The sequence below is a fragment of the Notamacropus eugenii genome, chromosome 3 (assembly GCF_028372415.1).
Source record: "Notamacropus eugenii isolate mMacEug1 chromosome 3, mMacEug1.pri_v2, whole genome shotgun sequence".
NCBI lineage: Eukaryota > Metazoa > Chordata > Mammalia > Diprotodontia > Macropodidae > Notamacropus > Notamacropus eugenii.
In genome coordinates, this window is record NC_092874.1 from 52,728,000 (window position 1) to 52,751,874 (window position 23,875).

At 40.7% G+C, this 23,875-nt stretch overlaps 1 protein-coding gene and 1 non-coding gene across 10 annotated transcripts in view; one reads left to right on the forward strand and one right to left on the reverse strand.

The window, feature by feature from the left end:
* Positions 1-23,546, reverse strand: part of CFAP69 (cilia and flagella associated protein 69) — a 99,079-nt gene extending 75,533 nt beyond the window's left edge. For 8 of the 9 annotated variants that reach the window (XR_011976651.1, XM_072651525.1, XM_072651529.1 and 5 more), the window contains exons 1-5: positions 23,131-23,546; positions 17,062-17,124; positions 15,172-15,237; positions 11,986-12,095; positions 8,707-8,783 (exon numbers count right to left, since the gene is read on the reverse strand). Coding sequence is in view for 8 of the 9 variants with exons in the window: in XM_072651525.1 (XP_072507626.1) it covers positions 8,707-8,783; positions 11,986-12,095; positions 15,172-15,237; positions 17,062-17,124; positions 23,131-23,424 (610 nt within the window). In the remaining variant the exon portion in view is untranslated. Of the gene's footprint in view, positions 1-8,706; positions 8,784-11,985; positions 12,096-15,171; positions 15,238-17,061; positions 17,125-21,551; positions 21,885-23,130 lie in introns of those variants that run through there. The other variant, XM_072651523.1, reaches the window with a different exon arrangement.
* Positions 10,468-10,586, forward strand: LOC140497860 (5S ribosomal RNA). Its single transcript, XR_011964871.1, has one exon. It is a non-coding gene; the product is annotated as a 5S ribosomal RNA (ribosomal RNA).
* Positions 23,547-23,875: the final 329 nt, after the last annotated feature.

Below are 23,875 nucleotides of genomic sequence, written 5' to 3' on the forward strand. Positions count from 1 at the left end.
TAATATTTAGCTTCCAGTAATATGGCCAACCGTCCTAGCCATCATTTTTGTGATCATCACAAGCGCAAATTCAACCACTTTCAATCATCAAGCATTTCTTAAGTGCCTACTATGTGTTAGGTACTGGGGATGGAAATACCAAAGTGAGACAGTCCCTGTTTTCTGGGAGCTAACATTCTACTGGGGGTGGAGTGGGATCTGGCATATTCTTAGAGTGGTAGATTCAGACTAAATACAGGGTATCCCAAAAGTCTCTGTGCAATTTTAAGTTTTAGTAACTTAAAACTGAACTAAGGCTTTTAGAATACTATGTGTGTATAAGTGTGTCAGTGCACACATACATGTATATCTAGATAAAAATGCCTACATACGTATATATTATATACATGAACATGTATAAATACACACATATGTAAATACATGCACATAAAAATATAAAGTAAATGGTAGACAGCTACTGGAAGACTCATGAAAGGCCTTTTGAAGGAGGAAGCGTTTGACCTTCACCTTGGAGGTGGCTAAACTAAAGGTTTTAAAAAACATAGGCAAGGAGGGATAGCATTCCAGGCAAGAGAGTCAGCCCATGCAAAGGTGTGATGGCAGAAGAGAGAATGGACAGGTATGGGGAAAAGCGAGTGGGCCAGTTTGCTTGGAGGGCATGAGAAGGAGAGCATGAAAGCAGCCCGGAAAGCTAATTTAGACTTAGACTCTCACACTGTGAAGGGCGTTCAATGCCCAAAGTGGAGCTTCCACTTTATCTTAGGGACAAGGAAGAGCTACTGAAGCCTTGGGAGCAGGATGTGACCTATTCAAGGCTGGCTGGACAAAGAGGAGGTAATTACAACAGTCTAGATGAAAGGTGAAGAGGAAAAGGAGGATGGTTGTGGGAGTGCAGAGAAGGGGATAGATCTGAGAGAGGATGCAGAGGAAGAATGGAACAGGTGACTGGCTATGGAGGAATCACTGAGAGTAAAGATTTGTTTAACAGGTATTTGAAAAAATAATGGTACCCCTGAGAGAAATAAGGATGTCAGGAAGAAGTGGGCCTTTGTGGGAAAGGAGACAGTGTCTGAACATGTTGAGTCTGGGCATGCCTGTGGACATCTATTTTGAAAGGTCCAGCAGATAGCTGCAGATGTGAGACTGAAGTCCCAGAGAGAAATGAGGGCTGGTCATGTGGGTTTGGGAGTCATCAATATACAGATAAGTATTGAATCCACAGGAGCCAATGAAATCACTGAGAGAGTATAGAGAGAGAAGAGAGGGACTAGGTCAGATTCCTAGGGAACAGAGAGACATTATGAAAACTTATTTTGTGTACTCCAGGGCCTCAGCATGTACCAGCCTTGGGAGAATCTATGTGCATCCTCATGGATATCCTAATGGGCTAAAACAAGAAGGCCTCGGTATTATTTCAGTCTAACTCTAGGAGTCTTCATTCCAGGTCTCATAGAGTCTCCCTCTGAAGCCTTTCTCCTATCTGCCTCTTTCCATCCATTTCCCTTCCTCTCCTCACTTCTCACCTGAACCACTGCAATCACCTCCTGTTTGTCCTTTCTGTGTCTGTGTTCTGTCTGTCCTCTCTAATGTCTCCCCTGTCCAGTGTATCCTCCACACAGCTGTCAAACGGTGATTCCTAAAGCCCTGGTTGGACCAGGCCCCTCAGCAATTCCTTCACCCCAGGATCGATAGAAACTCCTCTATTTGGCATTTAAGGTCCTTCACAAGGTGAGTCCATGTTATCCCTTCTGTCTTTAATCACATGAAGTAGCCTGACCCAAGCTTCCTCATCTGGACAGACAGTGCCAAAGCTCTCGCTCAGTTCTAAATCCTATAGAAGCTTCTTCATCTCTGGGGTTAGGTTTCATCTTAGAGCATCCAAAATTTGCAAATTTGCATTTTGGAAAATGAAAAGTGTCAGGAATGTTTTCAACAAAATAAACAAATATAGAAGTAGAAGGGAACTCCATTTTCCTTTCAGTCCCCCTGAAGTTTAAGCTGTTCTCCTCATAGATGAGATATTAGAGGTCTACCTTTCGCTGTATTTAATACCCACTATATGCCATGTGATGAGTTGGCTCCTGAGTTACACATATCTTTTCTTGATCTGGAGGAAGTCTATTTAGTTAATTCTTTGGGCTAAGACCAATTCAATCTGAAGAACTGGAAATTATTAGTTAGCAAATAGCAATTAGTATCACCTCTGCATCTCACACCGTGATTCTTTTAGTTTAATTGTACATCTCTGGCACTTGAATCAATAAGGCATGGCCACTGACTGTGTGGGAGCAAGACCAGAAATACTCATCTTATATTCAGTCATCAGCGAGGTTAGTCTGAGCAAGGAGGTCCACGTCACTGTAACGTACCATAGTTGCTAACCACAGCTCTTAACTGAAGAATAAGCTGGCTATATGCTCAACAGATCAAGGCATTTAATCTTCCTAAATAAACGACCAGCACAATTTTCACATTTACATTGCTAGAAAGGAGCAACGAGCATTTCCAGAATTTTAATGAAAAAGAAAATCTATACTCTACAAATGGCTTAGATTATCCAATACCCTTCTGGCTTCCCTTTCTAACTCATACACGTAACAGACCCAGTTTCATGGAACCAGATGAAAACAAGGAACATTCCTAATCATTCCTAGACTCTGCCCTTTAAGCTACCTCATCTTTCCTCTACCACTGACTGTTAACTAAGAGGTCTGAAGAATGCTTTCTTCTAAGTCTAAAGGACTATTTTCTTCTAATTCTAACATTTTCTCTCCCATAGCAATGAGTCCTGCTGTTTCTTCCTTTGAAATGTCTGTAGGGTTTGCCCCATTATGACAGGATCATAGATTTCAATCTGGAGGGGTCATCTGGGTCACAACCCTCATTTTGAAGAGGAAAAAAACTGAGGCTAAGAGAGGTTTAGTGATGACATACATCATCCAGAGAGTAAGGGACATTCCCTTAGCTTCCACTGGAGATGTACTAGATGGAGATGTATTAGAGACAGGAAGGAGGTGCTCCAGAGTCATGCTTTCCTTGTAGAGCCTAGTATAAAAGGCAGTTTTCACTGACTGGCAATTTGATCCCATCACCTACCCAGAGAGACACAGACTATTTCCTGCGGATCTTAGGGAACACAAGAACAAGACCTCCTTTCTCTCTTTTATCCTCTCTTCTCCAAAAAGGGACTTGGAAGACAGAGCAACAACAGATGACTAAGCATTTTCCCCCAACATCTGGGGGGCACAGCTCCCCTCTACCCTTGAGGCCGCTGGGAGGAGTGGGCTCAAACTGAAAGCAGTCTCCAGTTATGAAGCTTCTCCTCCTATACCAAATCCAACTCTGAAAGTAACTTCACAGATGGACCTTGGCTCCCTCTGATCCACTGAGGTTAAGCAAGTGACTCAAGGCTTTGCTCCCCACCAGCTCAGGTGTGCAAAACATTCTGGATTGGACACCCATTAATGGATCTTTGGCTGTCAACTCTTCCAACCTTTTGAAGCTCACCAAGTCTCAGCCTAGTTCATTCTAAAAGACAGCTCAATCTACTGCTTGAATCGGCAGGAGTCACTAGCACTCTTGCATCTGGTCAGTGGAAGAAATAATCTCAGGCCCTGTGAGGACAGAGTTTCTCAGAGTACAAGGATTTCTCAAACATCCTTGTTGTGAAGCCAAAGGGTTCCCAACTCTGGCTATAGCCAGATGCAGGATGGAGATGTGTTTAAGGAGAAATGCAACCCTCCTGTACACTGCAAGTATCAGTTGCAGCTAGCCTCTCATGTATACCTGCATCCTGGATTCCTTGGGAGAGTCTTAGCTGAAGTAATAAAGACTTAGTGACAGCTGCTGACATTTTTGTCTTTCTTTGCATCCCCCAGAGCTCAGCACACAGCAAGCACTTAAATACTTATTGACTGATGACACACATAAAATGTCTCAGATCCTGTCAGAGTTCTGCTGGATTTATTCATTCACCCATCGTATATTTGTTAAGCGTCTGTTACAATGAATTGTAACAGACACTGGTGAAGATATAAAGCACTTGCCCCCAGGGAGCTTTCAGCCTAGAAGGAGAGATAAACCCTGTTCATTCACTTAAGTATTTTAAGGACTGCTAATTTGTTAGGTAAGGGCTGTCCCTCCACTGATACAGATCAACACCCTTCTATCACTCTGTAGACAGACTCAGAATTTTTATGGCTGAAAAATTCCTTGTGGTTAACCTGGCAATGAGCCTTTCTGAACTTAGCTTGCCTCGACCTAAGAAAAGGGACAGGGTCCATCACTGGCATCCCACTCAAAGTCTTTTCAGCTTGGTAGGAACTGCTAGGGCTTTCATTCTGCTGACTCCACAGAAATCCAGTCATCTCCCATGCCACAATGAGGCACTGAGTAGGACTTTAGTGGAGGAAGCCATGCACACAAATAATTATGATGCAAATTAGAGAATAACAAGTTAAGCAGAAAAGCACAAAGTGTCATGAGTCCAGATGAAAAACAGATTATTACAGACTAGTGAAGGGGCAGAGATGAAAAACTTCTTCCTGGAAGGGTTTGGCATTCTACTTACCTCCCAGGCCTGTCCAAAAAGAAAATGAGACTAGTCTGGCATGATGTCTTTAGTAAACATATGCTTGTCATCATTCCTCCTTTTCTAACAGTTCACAAATTAATTTTCTTAATAACTTCCTAGACTTCCACAGAGGACACTGACATCAAACTCATCAGCTTTACAGTTTTTGGAATTCATCTCTCTCTCTCTCTTTTCCTCTCCTCTCTCTCTCTCTCCCTCTCTCATATATTAGGCTGGTTTTACTCCTATCCAGATTTCAAAATGGCTCTCCTTTATCTGTCCCCTTGGCTGTGACATGTTTCCACCCTCGTCTTCTACTTTCCCTCGCGACTGTAGCAGCTAACCATTAACCTCTCATTCTCTTCTTCCATGTCAGAATGAGTTTAAGGGCTGAAGTTCTTTATCAATAATGTATCTTTTCTTTTTGTCATTTATATCAAGAACTCATCATCCACATCCTCCAAGGGGTTGTTGTCTAGTTATATAATGATCTCATTTCCCTTTGTCTTGTCTTTCATCCTCACCCAAAGCTTCTCTACCATGATTTCTTAGGTTCCTAGACTTTCACAAAGGTACAGATCTTCTTGATATAAAGTGTTGTGCCTAGATCTCTTCTAAGATCTAGTGTCTGTTTCTTCAGTTAGACTTTTGGCTCTGACAGCAGAGGCCATATTGTTTTTTTAGTAAGAATGAATGTCCTATGAATAATAAGGCTAATTTTACAAAATTTATGTGAATTTTTAAATCCAAATTATCCCTCAGAGTAGTCACCTCAGGAGGCTTGTATATGTTTGTTTTAGTGATGCAACCATTGTTTAAATATTGGAATTGCCAGCAAAAAGAGCTGATGAGTAGAAAAGTAAATTTCAGGACTGTATAATTACATTTAAAAACCAAGCCAAACACAAACAACTCCAACACTGTTCTTCAGCTAGCACCCACCTATTTCATCATATTTGGCTCCGAAAGGCTTTTGGCTAATGTGAAAAAACCAAATCTATCCTCGAATACAAAACTGTGAAGGTACTGTAATGTCGGGGCTCTCAAACGTACCCCTGATTGGGAAAGGTTCAAGTACCGGTTGCCTTTATCATACATGCAGGCAAGGCTACATCATAATGACTATCTCATCACAGACTGATGAAGACATCTGACATGGAAGGCAGCATCCAGATACCTCACAAGCGTTGCCGCCTGCCTCGGTTCTCCTCACAGTGGGTCAGCACACCAGCTGTGTCTTCCCCTGTACACCAAAGATTTACCTGAGTCACTTTCTCTATTGCTAGTAGACTAATTCTGATTAAAGACAAAAAAACTGTAGCCAGTGTTATGGCTGTCTGCAATGATAATTGTCCTCTCTTCTTAAATACATTAGTTAAATGCCATATTAAAAAACCCCACAAAACAAGATTTATTGGTGCCTTTTGTTTCTATAACACGGACATATCCGAGTATATGAACCACTACCTTGTACCAAAGAAAGTCAGTGAAGAAAAACAATTACTATAATGACTGTGCTTGACAATGTATGAAACATGAAATGTTCTGTCCCTCTGGTCCCCACCTCTCTGCTACAACAATCACTAAAGGTTCTGAATGAGGAATTTGTGTGTTAGAATGGTAGCACAATTACCACTACTGTAGCTGTAAAAGATATTCAAAAGAACTGTGAGTCATTTTCAGAAGGTCTCCAAAAGAGAAGCTCAAAATACATTTTTAGCAATAGCAGCATTGTTGGACCAACCATATGTCCCAGGTGGCTAGTTTGAGAAGGATAAAGTACTTTTGCACATACAACTTCTGCTATGTTTATTATTATTATTTTTAAAGAATCTGTCACATTACTTAGCTGTTACACTCTATATGGCATTCATGGGGCAACTAGGTGGTACAGTGCACAGAGTGCTGGGCCTGGATACAGGAAAATATGGCCTCAGACACAAGCTGGGTGAGCCTGCTTGCCTCAAATTCCCCATCTGTAAAATGAATTAGAAAAGGAAATGGCAAACCACTCCAGTATCTTTACCAAGAAAACCCCAAAATGGGGTCATGGAGCATCAGACACGACTGAAAACTGCTGAACAATAAATATAGCATTCATATGTACAACGGTAAGGAGAAAGGCCCTTAGAGCACTTATTGATTCATTGCTTCTCTGTTTAGTGGGCAGATGCTTCTTTATTTCACTACTATAAGCAAAACTCTTGGAATAAATATATTTTATGGAGGTCTCCATGTCCTTGGGGATGGGCCATTCTATCAAAAACCCTGCCAACCACATTTCCTGTCCACAATCACTCTACTTAGCAAACATTTTATTGATTTGGCTCAGTGTGTGTTTCCTGTTGTGGCTATATTTATGTCACCATCCCTGTAGAAAACAGAGTGAAGAAGATTAGACGGTATTATAAGAGCTGGGCAGGGACAATGGGAAGCAGAAAGCAGACAAGGGTCACTGTAGGGCCTGGGCTAGTAGTGGAGAGTGAAATAGAAAAGATGAGTTAGAAAGAAGGTCTTCTCTAGTCTTCCTTCCCCTACTCCAATCCAAACTAAATTAGGGTCACTAGCAGAATAATCTTAAACACACACACCCCACTCTCAGATTATTCACTATTTTACTCAAACTTCTTAAATGGCTTCCTAATACCTATTAAATACTTCAACACCAATGTAGGTCAGGACCTTGAAAATGATTTATAGTCTTAGAATTGCCTAGAGCACTAAGATATTAAGTGACTTGCCCAGGGACACACAGCCAATATCTGTCAGACACAGGATCTGAACCCAGATCTGCTGCACTTTGAGGCTGGCACTCTTTCCTTCTCCAACATTGCCTCTAACCAACATATACACAGAATCAGAACAGGATGATTTAGGAAGGAAGGAACTAGCAGCTGGGGATTTCAGTAAAAGTTTTATGTAGATGATGGTGCTTGTGCTGAGATTCACAGGAAGCAAAGAATAGGAGGTAGGTCATGAGGGGCTGTGTGTGAGGAACAGCAGGGCTGGAATGACTGGATTGTAGAGTGTGGGAAAGAAAATAATCTACACTGAGGTTGGGACCAGGCTGTGAAGGCTTTCCAGATGCTAACCAGAGGAGTTTATATTTGATCCTAGAGAGAACAGGGAAGTCCAGAGCTTATTGGGAAAAGGGATCTTGTCAGACCTGGGCTATCTTATACTCAGGACTGGCTGAAGCTAGTGGGAATATTTAGCCTGGAGAAGAGAAGATGTGGGGGCAAAGGAGGAGAATATGCTAGTTAGGTTCCAGTGTTTGAAGGGATGTCACCGATAGGAGAGATTCAACTTGCTCTGACTGGCTCTAGAGGAAAGACCTAGCAACCAGGGCTGGATCTCGCAAAGAAACAATGACATAAGGAAAATCTTAACAAACAGAGCTGTCTCAGAGTAGAATGGACTGCTTGCTGCAGTGGGGAGTGGGATCCCCATCATCAGAGCCCTTCGAAAACATGCTGGATGCCTTGTTGGGGATGCTGGAAAAGGAACTCCTCAGATATTGCTGATGTAGGTACAGCTGAGGCCACCCCTTCTGACTCTGAAATTCTACATTTCTCCAATTACAGCATCAGTTAAGAAGAAGTGTGATCAAGTATGGGCACTACAGCTTTTTCCCACCATAATCGTACCTGGCCATTCTTAATCCAGTCTGTATATATCTAGCTATATCTATATTCCCTTGAAGCATACTATCCTAGCTTCCTGTCTCATTCTTTTTAGTGTGTGTGACTATTCTTCTAATTTCCTAATACCATTCTGAATCTTTCCAATATCTAACAAACTCTAAACTTATTCTGAGTCTATAGTATATATAGGTCACTAATAATATTATTGAATAAAAAAAGTCCCTTAACTCATGCTCTGGCAAATTGATAAAGAGCTTTTGCTCATCACTTTAACAGTTCAACCTTCAAGCATGCCAGTTGCCCACCTACGTGCATGTATAGTACAGCTACGTTCTCCTAAACTGCCAAAGAGAACATCTTGTGAGGTGGCATCAAAACCGTATGGAAGTCAAGTTACTTCTTGACATTTGTTATTCTATTTTTCCTTTCTTCTTTGTGTGGCCTGTTCCACAGATTATCCATCACAGCCTCAAGGAGACTCAGACTCACCTAGAAGTGAAACTGCCTCTGAGATTTCTTTTGCATAGGTGATTTCATCTGATGTTTTTTTTTTCAGAAATGGTAAACTGAAATACAAAATGATGAATGTAATAGTAAGTTTTTAATCTGTATCTTGATCTTATGAATATTTATAAAGTAGGAAAAAAATCTTCGTTTTTCAATCAGTAAGAAATGGCTTCAGTGTGCTATTCTTTGGCACTGGAATTTCAAAAACAATTACACCACCCCAAAGTCGGGTCCTGCCATGCATGATTATATTATTATATTGCAGGGATCTTAAGTAGGCTAATTTAAAAGAATAAAGACATGTACATGGAAGGCATAGGTTGGAAAAGAAAGTCTTATTTAACACATTATAGAATATGACGAGGTAGAATTATTGTTAAAAAAGACGGTAACTGTAACACTGCCAAGGTCAGGGAAACCTTGGGTCATTTGACATGAACCACATTCAGGATTATTTACAACTTAAAAGTCCATCAAGAGCTTTTTCCTCAAAATGCTGCAAGTTTCGGTGAATGAATCAATGCTTTGCTTCTCCTTTAAAGGTCAGTGTCCTTTCCTTTATCATTTGGACAAGTTATCTACCCCTACACCGAATGGATGAATGAACGTCTTTTGCAACTCTAAGTTAACAAACAAACATCAAGGTCACACGGCATAGCTTGTCTACCTAAAGCTCTCAGTACTTGGGTCTTTGAAAATAGTCCAGTTTTGAGTCTTAGAAAAAAACATTTTAGGCTGTGGTTAAAAATTATTAAATTTTTAATAAGTTTTAGTTATTATTAAATAGTATTTAATAAAAGTCTATTAGAGAAAAACAAACAACATATAGAATTTAACATAATATTTATGGCATATGAAAAATACTTATTAATCAAGAAAAGGAAAATCCTGCAAATTTCAAAATATGTTTGCTAGTATTTGTTATTTGAGAAATTTCTAATATTTATATCCAATTCAACTCACAAAAAGCACTAGGAACAATTTCTTGTCCCAACTTTTCACTTTTTCTTTTTACTGGAGAACAAAGTTGTAAAACAGAGTTGGTATCAAATAATTTTCAACTAAACAGGAAGATGGAAAAAAATCAGTATCATGGTGTGAATTAAGAGGGAAAAGCTCACTGTTCCAGAGTCAAAATTAAAGTTTTAAAAAAGTCTGTGACCAAAATGACCTGGAAGAGGAGACTTTTTTGGGGTATAAGTCACACATCAACAGAAATTAAGAAAAAGAAAGGGATAAAAGCGATTAGTGTGACGGAATGCTAGTGTTCTGTAAGTAATGATGAACTGGTTGATTTTAGAAAAACATGAAAAGACTTGCATGAAATAATGAAGAATGAAATGAGCAGAACCAAGACAATGTTGTACACAGTAGCAGCAATACTGTCCAAAGAGCAGCTGTGAGGACTAGGTTATTCTGAGTATTGTAAACACTCAAGGCTGTTATAAAGGACTTTATGAAGAACTGATAAATAGAAGTACGCATAGCATAGTTTTACTAGTCTGGTTTGGGCAGGCTAGTGGAGGAAGCCCCTCTGGGAAGCAGCCTGCTGTCAGTGGCCAGGGAGTGGTTGGGCGCGAGAGTGCCAGCTGGTAGGCAGGGAGGGGCGCATGGTGTTGCCCCAGTGGACCAGAGACAGAGCTGGATTTGTGCTGGGCTGCAGGCAGCCCAGAGGCCCTAAGAGGCAGCAGCCTGCTGGGTGGCGGTTGGGTGCAAGCTCTTGGAATTGCCAGGAGAAGGTCTGGGCACGGCCATACCACCCTGAACGTGCCTGATCTTGTCTGATCTCGGAAGCTAAGCAGGGTTGGGCCTGGTTAGTACTTGGATGGGAGACCGCCTGGGAATACCAGGTGCTGTATTTACAAATTTACATAAGAATATATGTATAAATATGTATATATATGTATACATATAGTGTGTGTGTGTGTGTGTGTGTGTGTGTGTGCGCGCGCGTATCTATCTATCTATCCATCTGTGTCAAATGTGGGCCTTTGGTAGTGCAGGGTGGGGAGAGAAGCAGGGAGGGACAAAAAATAAATACAATTAAATAAAAAATTTAAAAAAAAAGTGCTTAGAAGACTTATACATAAAAATGAGGAAAGTGAAAAACAAAAGCATCCGTTAGATCAATTTATGAGGTTGGTAGAATGTTATATCAACATTAGTGTAGAAAATATACCCTATTTACACGGTCTTCCTAAACTTGGACATCCTCACAAACGTAAAGATTTTAGAAGGGAGGAGATTCTACTAAATAAACAGTAAATTATTTTGCTATACAACCCTCAACCAGACTGTAAACTCCTTGAAGGGATCATGTCATATATTTCTTCATTCTTCATTCAATCCTTGTTGCTTTTGTAACTATATCAAAAAAAGCATTAAATGTATAGATTGCATAAAGTTTTAGTGTAACCATCAAATAGTGAAATGCATCTCCACTTTTGATTCTAAAGGAATATTTAAAGATTTATTCTAACTTCAAGAAGATTATTTTACACTGTATTGTGGAACAAATGAGAATGAATTTTGAAACACAGACTTTCATTTGCCACTATGTGGCAGCAAGGAAGCACACTCAGTTCCTAGCTATCTATTGAGAAATCAGTGAAGAAACTCATTCTTTTGGCTAAAGAGTCTTAATTGTTAACAGGAAAAAAATATGCATGTCAAGTTCAACTTGTAATTCAACTTGCATCTTTCAAGATGTATGCCAACTTAAATTTTATTTTGAAAAATACAAACATTATCATTCTCATCATATTGATAAATTTAAACAAAATATAAGATGCAAAAAAAGTTATTAGATTCCTGAATTAATTTTTTTTTCTAAATAAAGGGTACAAAAGCCATCCTTCAAAGCTACTATCCTTAAAATTACCTAGTAAATCTTATCAATCAATTCACGCACATATGTTGTCCCACAAAAATTCTCTAAGGATATTATGGTTCCTTGGCTTCATCTAAAGTTTACATCTCACCTGAGAGCCATTGGTAACACAAAAACACACCTTAACAATACTTATTGTTTAATCCCTTGGTGTTGAAAGTCTCAGACCAATCGACTGTAGGTAACTGACTGCCCCGAGAGTCCCAGCTGTTGGAATCAAGGGATCAATTAAAGTTTTCTCAGTGTTGTAGCAAGCTGCTACTTACTTCATCAAAGCACTATGATGTACAACCTATTTGCTGCAGATAAAAATAAGATGTGATAAAATACATTGCTAATGTGAAATAAAACTCAGGAAAAAAAAAACTTACCGGCATAGTTTCAGAATTTCACATACAGGATCCAAAAAACTGGGCTGTTTTTCAATCTTTTCTGTACACAGACTCATGATTTTAAATATCTGCGCCAAATCCCTGAGAGGCTTTTAGTAGTTTTCATTAAGAAAATACACGTTTTCAGAATGATGGCAATTTCTGTTCTAATGGCACTTTTGTTGAAGGCAGACGATAAGAAGTCCTTAAACATGCTATGTGTTTGTAAGATCATTCTTTTTCTCTTCCCTTTGGTTGTTGCTCTGAAAACATCAATCAATGCAGTTGCTGCCTAAGTAATACCTGTCCCTCACAGGTGATGTTCCACTCCCACCCAGCCAGCTCCCTAAACCCTGGGCTCTGTTGGCAACTCAGCACTCTTCACTCTCTCCCCCCGCGCTCCAGGCCTGGTGCCTGGGAAGCTCTCCCTCCTCTGCTCCATTTCTGAGTATTCCAAGCTCTCTTCAAAGCTCAGTTCATGTATACCTCCAACGTAAGGCCTTTCTCGAACCCCCTGGGTTGCCTCTCCTTAACTCTGAAACTAGATCAAATTAGAAGTGATAATTTCATTGGAAAAATAGTTGTGAGAACCTTGGATTTACTTGGAATATATTTGATCATTACTTATGCACTTGCTGCTTCCCTCAATGGTATGTAAGCTCCTTGAGGACAGGGACTGTCTCAGTTTGTCTTTGCATCCCCAGTGCCTACCACAGTGCCCGGCACACAGTAGGTGCTTTAATATGCTTGCATAGCTGACTGACTGAAGACTGATGAAAAGTCTATTTCCAATAATTACTGTGACTCTTACATTTACCATATAGTCTTCATAGGAAGAAGAATGTGCCCTAAAACAGCCGCCTTTGCATTCTCAGGACCTGGCACACAGTAGGTGCTCAGTAAATGCTTGTTGAATTGAATAGGAGGAACTGAAAATATATACCTGTATTTGCATGTTAATTTTGTTTCAGATTTCTTATTCAAATTGAGAACTGTTCACATCTGCTCTAGAGCCCAGATATATAGTTAGATTATTTACTGCTTGGCTCATTTAATTTTTCATAGAACCACAGCTATAAAGGGACCTCAGGGGTCATTGGTTCAATCAGATGTATGAACCTCTTCTCTAAAATCCCCAAGAAATGAGCCTGTGGCATCCACTGAACACTTATGATGACTGGACACTCCTGAGCTTGGGAGTCATCTGTGATGTTCTCAGGTCTAATTGATAGAAAGGCCATCCTCCTAGCTGCCGAGATGACTTTTAGTATGATACTTGGCCTTTGGGATCAATGAGGCTTTTTTTTAATTAAACAAAGCTAACTTAGGGGTTCATCAGAATTTCTTAATACAATGTGTACATATGTATGTATGTATTTGGGAACAGAGCAACATAAGTCTTAAACTGTCTTGTTAAAATATATTTAATTTATTAAAATTAATTTTAGATGACTTTATCTCACAGTCAAGACAAACTATAAGTGATATCACACCATTTTTTCATTCATTCACGCATTTACTATGCACGCTTGTGCTAGGCATTAGAGTTAAGAAGATAAAACCAAAGCCAGTTCCTGTTGTTAAGGACCTGAAATTTTTGTAGATATAATATAGACACGACGTACGAGATAATTTAAGGAAGGAGAGAGAGTACGTAGAGGGGAATGAGGAAAGGCTTCTCCTGGGTAATGGCACCAGAGCTGAGCCTTGAAGTAAGCTAAGAGATAGCGGTAAGGAGGGAGTGCACTCCGGGCATGGGGGACCAACCTCAGAGTGGGAAAAGGAATGGTGACATTGAAAACCAGCAAGTAGGCCTTAACCTACAGTGCATGAAGGGGAAGGATGTGAAATGAGTCTGAGAAGGCAGGCTGGAGGCAGATGAAAAATCTTACACCTTATAAAAGTGTTCAGGAAATGCAGCTTTAAGTGGCCTTTAAATAAAAAAGAACCCTAATATTTTGTTATAAAAGCTCTACTTGCATACAAATAAATATCATCGAATTTTATTCATTTTTAAGAGCTGAAGAGGGCTCAGAAATGAATTAGGTCAATATCCTCATTTCACAAACAAGAAAAATGAGGCCCATTAAGGATGTGTCATGTATCAACCATGATCGAACTAGTAGGTGGCAGAGAATGGACCAGGACTCAGGTCTTCTGATTTCCACTTTTCATTACAAAGAGGAGGTGTGTGGTCCCTTGACCTCCCTAGTTGACTAGCTGGTGTCATCCTCCACTCCTCATTCTTTCTTCCCCCTCATCTGCTGTCACATCCTGTCAATTTTACCTTCGTGACATATCTCTTACACCCCGCCCACCCCTTCTCTGCACTGACAGCACCACCACCATCTGACAGCTGGCTGGCTGGCCACCCTGCTTCAGGTCTCTCCTCACTCTGGTCCATTTTCCAATCAGCTATTAAACTGATCTTCCTAAACTGCAGCTCTCACCATGTCATCCCTTTACTGAATAAGTTCCAGTGACTTCCTACATACCTCCAGCATCCAATATAAAAAGTTGTTTTTGGAGCTCAGAGCCCCTCCTAGTCTGGCCCCCTCCCATCTGTCCAGTGCTCCCACACCTCACTCCCCTAAACAAAATCTGTGATCTAGGGCATAAAGAGATATTGGCCTCCCTGCTGTCCCAGCGTTGGCCAATTCTGGGCCTCCTCACGGGCTGTTGACCATGTCTGCAATGCTCTCCCTTCCCATCTTTATCTCTTGGCAGTCCCAGCTTCCTTCAAGACCCAGCTAAAGCCCCACCTTCTGCAGGAAGTCATTCCTGACTCTGCTACATATTAGTGCCTTCCTTGTGTTGATCATCTCCAATTTATCTTGTATGCATCTTGTCCTTGCAGGTATTTGCAGGTTGTCTTCCCCGCTAGACTACTATTTTTTGCCCATCTCCAGTTCTTATAGCACAGTGCCTAGCACACAGTAAGTGCTTAATAAATGACTGTTCGACTGACTGACTAATTCTATGACTAAGGAAGATACCTTAGATCTTTCTGATTTCATGTAAATAGGCAGGACTTGTTTTTAAATGTATTACGGGTTAATTAATGCTCTTTATTCTGAGAACAAAAAAATGAAAACATTTTGTAAAAGCCCATAATGCAAATTATTTTCTGATTATCACTTGTCCATCTTTGGATAAGGAAATTAACACTTAATTTGTAAAGGATACAAATCCATTCTGATAACACTGCACCATCATCTTAATACACTGAAGTTGCTTTTCTTCTAAATCATCCTACAACAAATAATAAAGGGTAATTCTTTTGTATTGATAAGGTATTGGAAATGTTCTTTTGTTACTAAAGGTTAAAAAAATGGTACAGTCATTGATAAATCATGTTGTCAAATATACTGTGCTACTAAGCAAAATGTTTTTTATGACTTCACATTTTAGTTTTGAAATAGCGTATTCACATTACTTTATGAAATCAGTGGCAGAAACCATGGTAAAAAAGAAACTTAGTATAACATATTAAAACTATATTACATTAAAAATGCAATCCTCCCTACAAAGAGCAAACTCAGCATTTCTAGGCACTAAAATTTGATGTGAGATAGTTTGCAGTAGAGTTTTAATGACCAAGTTATCTTTTCCTAAAACTTCCTGACACACACACACACACGCCCTTGTACCAGACAATCACTGATAACTGTCAGAACATATAACTACAATCTCTGAAACAGGGGCCCACAAATAGGTCCTCATTTTAAATAGTGATTAGAAGCTTCTTCTGGAAGGCAACTTGGAGTCAAAAATGCCACTGTTCAGACTCATCCAGCCTTTGTTTTAATTTTTTTATAGGCATATGGCTTTAGATTTTAAAATGCTGCACAATTTTATCACTAAAGCTAGAGATAGTAATAATAAAACTCATTGATGCAATACTCAAGGTTAATAGCTAAGTAAATATTCCCTAAATGACATTTTTAATAATGACTTTATTTAAAGACTTTTTCACATTAAATTCTAGGATAAATTACTTGCTGAAATTACTATGATAAAGCACAACAAAAAGACAGTAATAAATTCCTGGTCTGGACTATAGATCGTGCCTATAATATGGTTAGATTTTTTTTAAAAGAAGAAGTTATTTAACATATATAAAATTTATTTTTTATTTAATTTAGATATAAAATATATATGCATATATCAATTTGTATACAATTTAATTTTTTCGTATCCTACTACTATGTGAACTATTTCATTGGAAATAAAAGTTACATGTTCATCCTAAACAATTTCTTCTGTTAAGTGTAACTGCTTCCTTACTAAGCAAATCATTTTGGTCCCAAGAGACCTTCCCCCCAAAGCTTTAAGGGTCTTCCTTCCTCTAATACAAATCTCTGATGCTATCTCAGAAAATGATTTTATCTCTCTTGAAATTTATATGCTAAAAAATTAACACCCATGACTGTAGTCTCCACTTACACATTTTTTAAAGATATTCTAGGCTATTCACGAATTTTGGCAAAAATGCCCCAGGCACATCTAAATTATTTTTTCACTGAGAGATTCACTACTGTTTTAAACATACTATGCCCAATGTATAAGATGATACTGACCAATGGCTCCAATATGTATTGTGATTGATTGGGAGTATTGCTTCTTGTGCCTGATATAATTTTGTTGCCATGAAGCTTTATATAAAGGGTCATCTAAAAGAATTCTGCTAACAAAATTTGCATCTTGCTTCTGAAGCAGGAAAATCTAAAATGAATCATTTGTCTAACATTTCCTCTTTATCCAGGGGCAGCAAACTCTTCTTGCGAGGAAGTTTTCCTTTTAGAAACTGATTCTTTCCCATTATTCCAACTCTTACTTTCTCCATCCTGCTTTTCCCCACTCTAATCTGATTCCCAGCCCTATACCATCCTTCTTTTATTTAGCATCTGGCTGTAAATTCACATACTGTATTTAAGGTGCCCTTGGATTTAGGATAAAATTCTTGTCCTTTCAATAAAAAGGGAGAAATCTGACATATTTGGCAAAATGCATGGTCCTACAGAACCACAAAATTTTATGATGTAATGTAATAATTTTTCTTCAGGGGATACTTACTTGGGGGTCTTCCATAAGTAGCCTAATGATGCTGTTAAGATCCATGGTCTTGAACTGCACACCCTACAAAAAAATACCAATCTTAGTTTCCCATGATTCTAAGATTTATAAACTGCCATGTTTCAGCAAATCATTAATTTCACTAGAAAAATGTATGCTTGACTTATGAAAAATCTCTAATAGAAATTTCCTTAAGGACAGGGGCCATTTTTTCTTCATCTTTGATGAGATATATTGCATAATACTTCACATATAGATGTTCAATAAATATTTGTTGTTCAGAGCAATTTAAAAATGTGTTTTACACCTAAGTGATACTGTGAGAGGGTGGAAAGCAGATGTGATACAATCCTCAGGTTCAGTGTATTATGGAGTCAGAAACTCCTTAATTACTCAAAGTATCTGACGTAAAAAAAGAAGTCTTAACAACATCACTAGCTCTGTTCTCCCTCTCTGGGTAAGGTACGAAGATGCATCTTTCGGAACTAAAGAGCTGACTGAACCCTCCCCAGTTTGATGAAGAGAGGAAGGAACTAAGCAGTTCAAATGAAGGCAGGGGTCAGGAATACAGAACAAAGACAAACATGAATGAGGTAAGCAGATGAAGAGGCAGAATGCTAGAAATGGGAAGAGGTATCTGAGATGAAACAGGATCAGAACTAGGAATCCCAGGAGGCTCAAGATAGAGCTAGTGGGGGGACAATGTCCGGGGGTGGTGGTGGTTATATTTCCTACCAACACTCTTATGTGTTTTTGTAATGTTGACACATCCTTACTCGGTTTTATATTCATCTCTTCATCTTTGTTCAAATTCTGAAGTCTTAAGATGAAAAAATTTCTTATGTTTAAAAAAATTTTATGTTAAAAATTAAGTACCTTGATGGGAGAAATACAATTTAGGTTCCTTAAAAATTTTTTTGACTTTATTACTGAATTAACTTTACGCTCCAGTTAGTTTGAGGATGCAAGGGTTCAATGGCAGGCATGGCAAAGAATGGTGATCTCAGTTTGTCCCAAGTGTCCAGTTCGTAGAGCATGAGTTTTGGACCAGACTCGCAAATTTCCTTCAGGTGGAGAGTTTCCATGGCTGTCATCTACTTGCATGAAATCTCTATAGTGAAGGACAATAACCTTATATTTAGCACTTCCTTTAGAATAGGAAGCTGAACTATCCTACGTTTATAGTAACCCACCATGAAAATATATGTCCGTATGTTTATAATAGCCTAAGGTAGAAACCATAGGTGGAAGAAGATGACATTATATGAGATATCTGGACTTAAGTTAGAGTAGAATCAAAACAGACTTGTCTGCAGCATAACGATACGATAGCAATTCAGAATCTTCAAAATTTTACATCTAATTTTTATTTTATTTTGTTAGCAGCCATAGTACTAACTGTGGTCCAGAATGTGATTTGATAGGGTTGACATGGCCAGGACATTAAATTTCCAGGCACCTGAATATCAAAATGCTGATTTGAGGGGAGGGGCAGTGTTTGATAAGTTTAGAATGAAAAAAATTGAAATCGAAAAAATTGAAAAAATGTTTGGGTGCTCTGACAAAAGTAAAGCACAATCTGTCAGTGCCTTAGGATCACTGAGATGAGCAGCTCTGAGGAGTCAGTAAGCATTATGATTTCACTAGTTCAACCTCTGGAGAAGCAAGTTCTGGGTGAGCAGGTAAAGGATATGGATTTATAGAATCTAACTCATGGAGAAGTCTGATTCTTGTAGCAACTGGCTCTCTGCTCTCTCATTTCTAGAGTGAGCTGTGTATATCTTGGCCCTAGGATCTTGGGGAGGCACATGTTATTTGTTGTGCGTGTGTGAGCAGGGTGAATCCTGCTTAATGTACCTAAGTGTCTAAAGATAAATGCTTATTGACTAAGTGGTTGTGTCAGGAGGAAATTGGGGCCGGGTCTTGGGTAAGCTGAGCTGTCAGGGAGCTATTACTGTCTGGCCAGAGAAGTGTCTTCTAGGTATCACCTTTCCTGTTTTACTCCTTTTACTGGTGGGTCTCAGAGTAGTGAGTATCAGACAGACACCTACAAACATTATGGCCTAGGAATCAACTCTTAACCCAGAACATCGATTGTTCTGCTAGACCAGATGAAGTTCCAATTTCCTTAAACCCCCAATAGAATACACAGACAAGCAGGGTGCCATACAGGGATATATGGATGTTATGATACACTTACCCTAGACCAAAGCTTCTTAACCTTTTTCCACTCGAGACCCCTTTAGCAACTCCATAAACTGTGGGTCTCTACCCAGAGCAGCAGTTTTAAACCTTTTGGTGTCAGGACTCAATTACACACTCTTAAAAATTATTAAGAATCCCTCTTCCCCAAAGAGCTTTTGTTTACATGGGTTCTATCTATTGATATTTACCATGTTAGAAATTACAATATCTTAGTTGTAATATAAAAATAGTTTTTGACCTGGCAGACTCTTTGAAAGGGTTTTGAGGACCTTCAGGAGTGCCTGGAGCAGGGGTTCCTGAGAACCACTGCCCTAAATCATTGCTAGAGCCAGGAAACACACCTCTCACGCTAAAAATGAGGAACCTGTAAACCAGACACTGCACAAGTGATGCTCATTAGTAAACCACATTCTACATTTAGCTTTGAAGACAGGGGCATCTAAAAATCTACATTCTCTGTAAATTCAAACAATTTCTTCAGTTTCAAGGTGTGAACACCTGTGTTCTTGTATGACATAAGTTCTTTGTCTTTCCATGCCAATGATTCCCATCGCACCACTTAAGCTATCTTTCACACGATAAAATCTCTTAAAATTTCTAAGTGGCCACCTAGTCCAGCTCATACTTGAAAAAGGCATTCTCTTTAACATTCCTCACAGTCTCTTTGGTTCTCCTTACTCTTCTTGGTTTGATTTCCTATTCTATTAGAACTGAAATTTGTTTTCTTATTTCTTCTCTATCAAGTGACTTTAACATGTGTCAACATCCTAATATAAATATCACGTAAAATAATTTTGTTTAAAAATAGCCATCAAGACAAGAACCATTAGCAGGCCAAGATTTGGGTACTTTAAAGTCACTGGTAATCCAAAGGGCATATAAAAGGGAAAAATGTGTTTTGAGAAACCTCAACTTCTAAATCATCACACCACCTATAAAATTTAGTATGACTATAGACATAATAATCATTTTAATAGATGGAAAAGGAAGCTCAAGCAGACTTTCTGTCCATGAATTATTCGTTGTGATGTAACAAGGGAAAGAATTAAAGATTTCAGATTCCCAAGATTTTGCTTTTTGAAAAATACTTTTTTGGGAAGCTATTCTTAGATCCATGCCAACAACTGTATTTCATAAGCACAAACCCTATAAATAATGCTTGCGTTTTCTATAATTCCATATAATAATACAATTTTAAAGTCCATAGCTATAAAAATGCCAATTTTTGAAACTTGATTACTCATTATGTTAGAAAAGACTTCTAGCATTTACTTCCCTTATCAATTTTACTCTTAAAAGATATTATTTGAACACTCACAAAATGAAGTGGCAGCTACTATGGAAGAAGAGCATCCCAGAAACAGCAGAAAATGGGCAGCGGCTGTTTATTTACTGCCTCGGGCTCCTCCCATCCCGCCACACTCACCAGCCTTGGAGCTCAAGGCAGGCCCCTGACCACACGTTATGGCTCTGGAACCACAAGGCTTTAACAATGACAACAACAGTAGCATTCACATAGTGTTTACTATGTGCCAGGAACTATGCTAAGCACTTTACAATTGCTATATCCTTAAAACAGCCCTTTGAGGAAAATGCTGGTATTCATCCCATTTTACAGATGAAGAAACTGAGGCAAACGAGCTCCCTCAACTGCAGGTCTGCTATGTATCACTCAATAAGGACAGCAGTAACAGAAACAGTACTGAAGGACTATGCAGAAGGCCATCCAGCCAGAGATCACACTTCCAGTAACTGGGCTGGGTGTCAGCCCAGCTCAAAGAACTCTGCTGACTTGAAAGGCTTTACTTGTGCAAATTCAAACCCCAATCCAAGGACTGTTCTGTCAAAGGCACCTACACCTTGCAATGAAATGGGAATGCTTTCAGGAATCTATAAACATCCCTAATCTTAGGACCCAAATTTTGTCAGGAACCCGCCCATGATGCACAGAATTTCAGGTAACTCCCTAGAATCAGGTCTGGTCAGCAGCAGTCCATGTGACTGGCTACATATGCCCCAAGTTAAACAACATCCCCTTCTCTGTCTTCTCATCAGGTTCTTGCACTTGGGAAATCACAACCTGGAGCCTCTCCTTTCTGTTTCAGTATCACCACCTTCCTGCAGTCAGCTTCCACTTCCACTTAGGCAGACCCCACCTCACAGTGTGAGGAGGGAGCACAGATTCCCTATTGTAGTGGGAATGGAAAATTCTGTGCCCTCAAAGCTTCTGTCCCCATTGGGTTGGAATATCTCTACAATCTAGGCCAAATTCCCATGATACTTACTCCTCCATATGTAAAAAAAGTACAAGCTGCTGGGTAAATTCCTGATTGCTCTGTGGCATACCGTAAACTCATCTCTGAAGCAGAAGGATGTCCCTTGTCTACCTTCAGCTCTCCCTCAGGCTTTATGATGCGGCCACAGAATGCGGAGCTCCTGACGCATCCTGAGACTGAGGAAGCCTCAAAGGACTTCTCATTGTAGCTCCACAGTGCCAGGGTGAGAATGCAGGGCATGGATCCCCCAAAGAATTCTAGGTTTGGGGATACGCGACAAAGGTCATTTGAGAAGCTGAGAGGCCTGCACTTTCAGGGAAAAAAATAAAAATAAAAGTCCAAATCAGGGATAGCAGAGGGTTCCAAAGTGAAATGACTCTTACATATTAATTTGAAGCAATTAGCTGAATTTATAGAGGAAGGAAAAAAACTGCTTCATGCTCCACAGATCCATGCTGTTAAGAATCAAAGGGAGAGTAACAAGAAACACTAAAAGATGTAAACTCTCCAGGGTTTTAATGCTATTTCTCAGCTCCCTACCTCCTTGAAGTCAAGTTTAAGACTTAGGATGAACGCAATCTCCTCCCGCCATGTGTTGGCTTTGAACCAAATGAGCAGAAGTACCAGGTAACCGGACTGAACAGTCACTGAAGACCATAAGGACATTTTATCCTAGGTCTAATGGGATGGAAGCTGTTCTCTCTTTGCCCTCCTTACGCCAAAGCAGTAAGTACTGAACTTGGCTGCATTTTCTCAAGATCTTGGTACTCATCAGTGAAGGTAACTCCAGGTAAGAAAAATCCCTCCTCCAAAGCTTATCAGGAACTTTGCCTTGTATTTTAGAATCTTAGGTGAAATGGAAAGTAACAAACTTTGCAAAGTGTTTTACATGTATTATCTCAGGAGGCAGGTGGTATTATCCTCATTTTCAAAAATGGGAAACTGAGGCTGAGAGATTTTTGCCTTGCTCCTCACACCGCTGGTATGTTACCAAGGGAGATGACCCTCCATGCCAAGCACTTTTCAACCTGGGGTTCACAGAATCCTTGGGGGAGGGGGCTCCTTGGACAGATTTCAAGGAGTCTGTGACCCTGGTGACGAAAAGACCCTACATCTTTAATTTTCCCTAAACTCTAGCAGAAATGTGGCATTTCCTTTAATCATGAATGCAGACATTCCGAGAAGGGGGTCCATGGACTTCACTAAACTGCCAGGGTGTGTGAGCGTGCCCACCACACACAAAAACCTTCAGAACTTAACATTTATGTCCTTCTGAAACACGATTGTGAGAAGGGTTCCCAGGCAGAAGGGTCTGTGAAGCACCTGGAATTAGGAACACTGGGAAGGATGAAGACCTGGGTTCAAATCCTGACACGAGCCCTTACTACCTGTATCACGTGTGGGCATCTTTTCATCTCAGCCTATTTTTAAGAAAATCTGTAAAATGGGGGTGATGACAAATGGCTCCGCTTTCACTAGGTTAAGGTTAAAATAATAATTAATCATAGTAAGAGTTGTTTCACGGCGCGCTGCCTCTCGCACTGAAGCCCCCCGGGCCTCCCCCGGCCCGGCCCCGCCTCGGCCTCACCTGGGCTAGCCCCAAGTCCGTGTCGGTGACCACCTTCAGCCTGACCACGGGGACGTGGCGAGGGCTGGCGCCGGACTTGGGTCTGCCGCCGGCCTCGGGGCTCAGGGCGGGCAGGGTGGAGTCCGGCGAGGCCATGCCCAGGCTGGATCTGAGCCGGGCTCGGCTCTTGCCGCCGCTGCCCGGGGTCCTCGAGTCCTTCCTGCGTTGGCCCGCGACACTGGATGTCCGCGCGTGGAGATGCATCATGGCCGAGGTCACAGGGCCCCCGGGGGTCGGGGGCCTGGCCGCGGCCATCGGAGCAGCGGGGGGTCCTCCATGGGACCGCCGACCACGCCGCCGGCGGCGTCCACCTCCGAGCAGCGGCTGCCGGGAAACTCAGCGTCGCCAACACAAGCCGGCGCGTTGCTAGGGGGCGGGACGGGAAGGGGCGGGGCCTGAGGGAAGAGAGGCTCCTACGGAAGCCCTAGAGACCCATTCCATCCGACAGGCGCGTATTTGGTCTGCGCGCGCAGCGAGGGCGGCCCCGGGGGGTGGGGGGGGGGTGGGGGGGGTGGGGGTGGGGGGGGGGCATCCTTGCGCATGCCCAGCTGTGGCCGAGGGGTGGGGGGCTGGCCGCGGCGGGTAGCCGGACGGTGGACCTCAAGTTGGGAGGTCAGGTAGATCTTGCGTCTCTCGTGGCATTTCTCCGTACGAGCCTGGAAACTCCGGGAGGGAAAAAAGCAAATAAACCCTCTCCTCCGGGACT